General features: G+C 38.6%; 1 protein-coding gene across 10 annotated transcripts in view; it reads left to right on the plus strand.

Moving 5' to 3' along the window:
* CEP44 (centrosomal protein 44) overlaps positions 1-5,048 on the plus strand; it is a 39,053-nt gene extending 34,005 nt beyond the window's left edge. For 9 of the 10 annotated variants that reach the window (XM_059889019.1, XM_005209800.5, XM_005209801.5 and 6 more), the window contains one exon: positions 2,923-5,048. In XM_059889019.1, coding sequence (XP_059745002.1) covers positions 2,923-3,133 — 211 coding nt within the window. In that variant the 3' untranslated portion in view covers positions 3,134-5,048. Of the gene's footprint in view, positions 1-1,536; positions 1,630-2,922 lie in introns of all 10 variants that reach the window. The other variant, XM_059889021.1, reaches the window with a different exon arrangement.
* Positions 5,049-6,000: the final 952 nt, after the last annotated feature.

Below are 6,000 nucleotides of genomic sequence, written 5' to 3' on the forward strand. Positions count from 1 at the left end.
GTATAATTATTAATGTGCAATAATCTACTAAATGGTGATGGGGATTGTAGACACATTGGCTGTCTGCTCTCACGCTTAACTTTCTTTGGGGGATTTACCCAAATTTCCTAGTGGGTAACAATGCTTTCCCTTTCTGAGCCATGTGTTGTTGTGTTGTTTACTTGCTAAGTCATGTTTGACTCTTGCGACCCAATGGACTGTAACTTGCCAGGCTTCTCTATACATGGGATTTTCCAGGCAAGAATACTGGAGTGGGTTGCCATTGCCTTCTCCAGGGGATCTTCCTGACCTGCATCTCTTGTGTCTCCTGCATTAGCAGGGGATTCTTTACCACAGAACCACCAGGGAAGCCCTAAGACAACTATAAGCCTCAAGCAAAATGACTTCAGGTATAAGCCCACTTGCCTTATAACTCATTCTACTGATTCCCAGACACTGATTGACAGATGAGCAGGCCACCCAACTGTAGGCAAAGAGCTTGGTCTTCTGGGGAAGACGAGTTTCCTTCCCTTGCCTCCATAGCTATCAGAAAAGACCCTTAGCTCTGTACAGTGTGATGTGAGGGTGTGGCTCTGGAGTTGATATACTTGCTTGCACCTGAGTGAAAAGCTGCCATGTGGAACCCACAGAGGAAGGTACGGGGTCACAGCATTTAAGATGCTGAAGGAAGCTTCTTGCAAAGCCAAGTCTCCTTGTGGACTTTCACTGCCATGAAACAGTACACTGCTATTATTAGAGACCTTATGGGTGTAATGACGTACCCAGAAAATTATGTGTAACTCTTGGGAAAAATCAACCTTATTTCTTTAATTATTTTCTCATGACAAGAACTATTTGATATATATGATTTCTTAACCCTAATACTTTGACACATGTAAAAGATATAAGTATACAACTCAAGCAAATTAGCTTCAACATAGAAGGTATCAATTGTTCTTAACTTTTCAGGTCCAAACTATCATTTAACAACAATAACAACAGTGAGCCTTTAACGTTTAAGAGTAGGATGTAAAGAATTATTACAACTATGTTGTTGTTTAGTCACTAAGTCATGTCTCTTTGCAGCCCCATGGACTGTAACCTGCCTGGCTCCTCTGTCCATGGGATTTCCTAGGAAAGAATACTGGAGTGGGTTGCCATTTTCTTCTCCAGGGGATCTTCCCAATCCAGGGCTTGAACCTGCGTCTCCTCGATTTCAGGCAGATTCTTTACCACTGAGTCACTGGGGAAACCCTGTGACAACTATACTTTCCCATTTTATCAGGAAAGTGAATCAGGAGGAGTAGGAAAATACACAGGAAAGCACTTTGCTCAAACACACAAAAAAATTACATTTTAAAAAGAGCTGGTCATAAGAATGTTCAGATAAGTTGCCACCTCTTCCCCTCTTAGTCCAGTTTTATTTGATTTTAAGTTGTAAAAGCTAAAGTTAAAGGAGACATGTGTTTTTAAATTGTTTTCAGTGTATCTTCAAAGTTATAAAGTAGTCAGTGTTAAAATATATCTGGTAGTTTAACAATAACATTTTGCTTCCAGGATAATGTTCTCACACTTTATAGCTTTAAGAATGTACTGTACTCATGGGAAAATGAAGCCTGTTATGAGAAACTGAAGGGAAAAGTTCAAAAGGTAGTCCATGACTTTTTGCCTTTTTTTTTTTTTTTTAAGTTTAGAGAAAGGATAAGACTGTTTGGATTATGTTGTTCTCTGACTTAGTAAAAAAAATGCTAATGAATATATGTTAACCTTCAGGTTATCAACATTCTTGCTCAAGATAGATTTATAGTAAAAATAGACTACTGAACTGTCTTGTTAAATTTTAAAAGATGAGTTTGGATGAGTTACAAATAACATCCTCTACCCTGAGGTCAAAAAGAATACGCAAACTCAAATTTTTTAGATAAGAAAACTTATTATAGTTTCAACTTTCATGCTTCTTATTAAAATGATTAAGAAATACAGTCTTTTATGGTTTTATTTTACTACATAGCACTCTCTGTTTTTAACATTTTCAAAGTACCACATGTTCATTTTATTCTCATTTTGAAAATTTTTTAAAGTACAAAGAGCACCTTAAACTTTGTTAATATTTTGGTGTTATCTTTTTTATTTTTCTATGTGCACATTCATGTGAATTGTGTGGGTTATTAAAATGGAGATTATATTTTAGATATAATTTTAATTTTTTCATGGGACTAGTGATCATTTTCCATGTCATTATGTTTCTAAATATAAAATATGGATTTTTCACACTATTCTGTCCTAGAAGTTTAACAGTCATTTGACCTTCTTCAATGTGCTGGGCATAATACCATGATCTTTTAAATAATTTCTCTATTGTGCATTTTACTGGTTTATAAAGTTCCTAAATAGAAAAAGTGCCCATGATAAGCCTTCCTACATGTAAATCTTTGATGGTACATATTTCCTTGGGATAAGTTTTTAAGATATGCAATGATTAAGGTAATTGGTATCTATTTCTGACTTTATGTCCACAAAAGTTATATCTTCTACAAGACTTTTGAAGTATACACTTGCCATAATTGAATATATTCACTTTGTAGATCTCTACTAATTAGTATCAATACCTATATTATTACATTATGATGTCATCATTGTATTTACTATATATATTTTTTATTAGATTAAGATGATTGCTGAGGCTTCTTATCCCTACAGCTCTTCACCTGAGCCCCACTCCCCAGAGGAAAAAATCTTGACCATTTTAAGTCTTTCTCTAGTGTTTTAACTGTATTTGTAAATAATCTGGTTAGTTTTTGCTCATTTGGTCTACTTCTGACCTTATCTCTAGACCACCTATTATGGAATAGGAAGAACTAGCACTCTAAGTGCTATGTACCCATCCTGCTAATCTGTTTATACACTATTTTAATCTCTTGTGTTGTGTTTTCTGTTTCCTAGAACCTTCCCACATGGAGTGTCCCATCCTCTTGTTCCCACCCCAGCCGGCTGCGTTCTAGGCCTCCTCCAGCCAGCTCGTCCTGGACTCTCCCTGGTCCCTCTCCCAGGTTGCCTCTTCATTTCTGGGACCCCATGTCTCCCTTCCCTTGCTGCACTCGGATGTTTTAGGGGAGCTCCTCCACTAAACCTGGAGCCCCTTCTTCAGCAGTAAGTCTCTCAGTAGGTGGACCTTCACCCTCCGCTTTTCCTTTCTGCAGCATCGCTCTTGTCCATCTGATTTCCATTTTCCACCAGCTCATGAAAACCCCAGCTGATGGCCCCTCACCCATATTCCTCATGTGCGTTTATAACTTACCTATACCTTTGTCGTGGTAAACGGGGTGGAGGGCCCCATGGGCAGGGAAATACATGCTTGCTTCGAATAGAAAACGTGCTTCATTCACTCAAATATTTTCATTGACTTTACAATACAAAAATACAAAATTAGGGCAAGATTGCTAGAAAAATATTCAGATATGACAAACACCCGTCCTTACTTTCCTCCCATCCTCAACTAAGTCCACACAAATGTAAAGGACTGTGTAACCAGAATAGTGAAAGGGACAAACAGGCTGAAGAGGTAGGAATTAAAATGTAGTTCAACAATGAAAACTAGGAAAAAGCTGGGCAGGGCAAATAAGATAGTTCTCTAGGGTTGGTAAGGATTCCCAGGTGGTTCAGTGGTAAAGAACCTGCCTGCCAATGCAGGAGACAGAGGTTCAACCCGCAGGTTGAGAAGATCCCCTGGAGGAGGAAATGGCAACCCACTCCAGTATTCTTGCCTGGGAAATCCCATGGACAGAGGACCCTGGTGGCTACAGTCCATGGGGTTACAAAGAGTCGGATAAGACTGAGCCACTGAGCACACACACAGGGTTGGTAGCGTTCACAGGAGCTAGGGCAACAAGGAGAAAGCAGATTGAGTCCTTGTATCTAAGATTGCTCCTCCTGGAGTGGTAATATATTCTAAGCTATACCATGGCATTCATTTCAGTGGAGTAGGAGAAAGCAGTGGCAAAGGAAAAAAGGGGAATATAATGGGGATACCATTTGCTTAGCCTGAGAGCCTGCAGCATTGGCAGTGCTAGATCCATTCTATTAATTGCATCACTCACATCTTGTAAACACATTTCCTTAGACCACATGTAAGAGGCCTTGGCTCCATTCAGCCCGTTTATTGACTCCTCAAATACCTAACGTATAATTTTTTTTTCATATCATTCTCATCAAATAAAATTCACTTTCATTTTTATGACCATATTTAAAACAGAGAATATCTCCCCAAGTGGTCTTGGGTCTCAAAGTGGCAGAGATTTTATGTGCTTCATGTTTGAACTGCCAAAGATCTCCGGCAATGTGTGCATTAACCACAACCACTTAGAGTTCTGGTTTGTATGTTTGCTCAAAGCATAGGGCTACCACCAGAAAGGGTCTCAGCCTAAAAAGAAAATTACTCTAGTTACGCAGATCCATAAATTCCGGCTCAAGCAATGTATTTTGGGGGTAATAAACACAATTTTGTTCTTAATTGGGGAGAAATAATACTTAGGCTTGAACCTGTCGCCTTCCTGGAATTGAAGTCTATCCCACATGGAGACATTCCTCTGTAACGAACACTTTTGCTAGTAAAACCAGTCCACCAGGATATCCAGCCAACACTTCTTGCAGAGGGCAGAATTCTCTGGAATTTACTGAAAATGGAAAATTGATTACATTGGCCACAGAGGACATTTATATTTATACAAACACTTTAGATAAGGCTTTTAAAAGCTAGAAATCACTTTTAGCAAGATTTCAGAAAAATGTTGTAGTCTTTTTTATTTTTAATAGGTGTTAGAAGGGTTATTATATTGATATTGACAGCAATTAGGTGATTAATTGAAGAATTTGACTTGAAAGGATGAACTGCTCCAACATTGGTTTGTAATTTTCTTTACTATATGCAGTTCAATTTTGTGGTCTGGCAAATGACCAACAGCCGTTCATCTAGTACACATACCTTTCTACAGCTGGATTTTCAAATATGATTATAAAGTTCATATGACAGAAGTGTCCTGAAAATAAATATGTCAGCACGCTTTTCTTTATTTTATGCATTTATTCTGGATGTAACATAACTTGATACAAACACAGATGACATTCTAAGACATTTTGCCAGACCTGTTCAAGTACAGCTTCGTTTGAGATGGTGGAAGGTGATTTAGAAACACCTGGGTTGAGTATTTCTATCCATGCCTTAAATCCTAAAAGCCTTGCAGTTTTTATAGTCCTTTCGGGGAAAGACAGGAACTACATTAACACTTGTTAGTATAACAGTTAATGTACTTCTGAGAAAGACTTTGTAAAAATTTGAAAATTATGCAAAAAAATTAAAGGGAAGATTTAAAAAGAATTAGTGTTTGATCAGCCTCTATTGTGGCTTCCCTGGTGGCTCAGTCAGTAAAGAATACGCCAGCAATGCAGGAGACTGCCTGCAGTGCTGGAGACTGCCCGCAATGCAGGAGACCAGGGTTTGATCCCTGAGTTAGGAAGAACTCCTGGAGAAGGAAATGGCAACCCACTCCAATATCCTTCCCTGGGAAATCCCATGGACAGAGGAGCCTGGTGGGCTGCAGTCCATACAGTCACAAAGAGTCAGGCATGACTGAAGCTCCTTAGCATGCGTGCATAAGCTGATAGATTAATAGGGAGAAGAACCGCAAAGTTTCTTCCTCTCTTAACCAGCAACATATTTGCATTCAACAGCCATCTTTTGGAGAAATGCCTCCACTTTCCTTGTCAGGAAGAGTAATTTTCAGCCAGTGTTATAGAAGGGCTACACCATAGCTCATAATGATATTTTTTCTCAAAGTGGGAAGCTTCATAGGCTATAACATTAGTCACCTGAAGTGCCAAGACTTTTGAAAAAGCTCCCTCCCACACAAGATAAAGATTATGATAATAGCAATAACTCTTATCATGGCTAACATAGTTGAGTACTCTGACTGAGCAGAGAGGATTACATGTATGATCTCATTTAAATTTCCCAAGAATATGCCA

Source organism: Bos taurus, chromosome 8, assembly GCF_002263795.3.
Source record: "Bos taurus isolate L1 Dominette 01449 registration number 42190680 breed Hereford chromosome 8, ARS-UCD2.0, whole genome shotgun sequence".
Lineage (NCBI taxonomy): Eukaryota > Metazoa > Chordata > Mammalia > Artiodactyla > Bovidae > Bos > Bos taurus.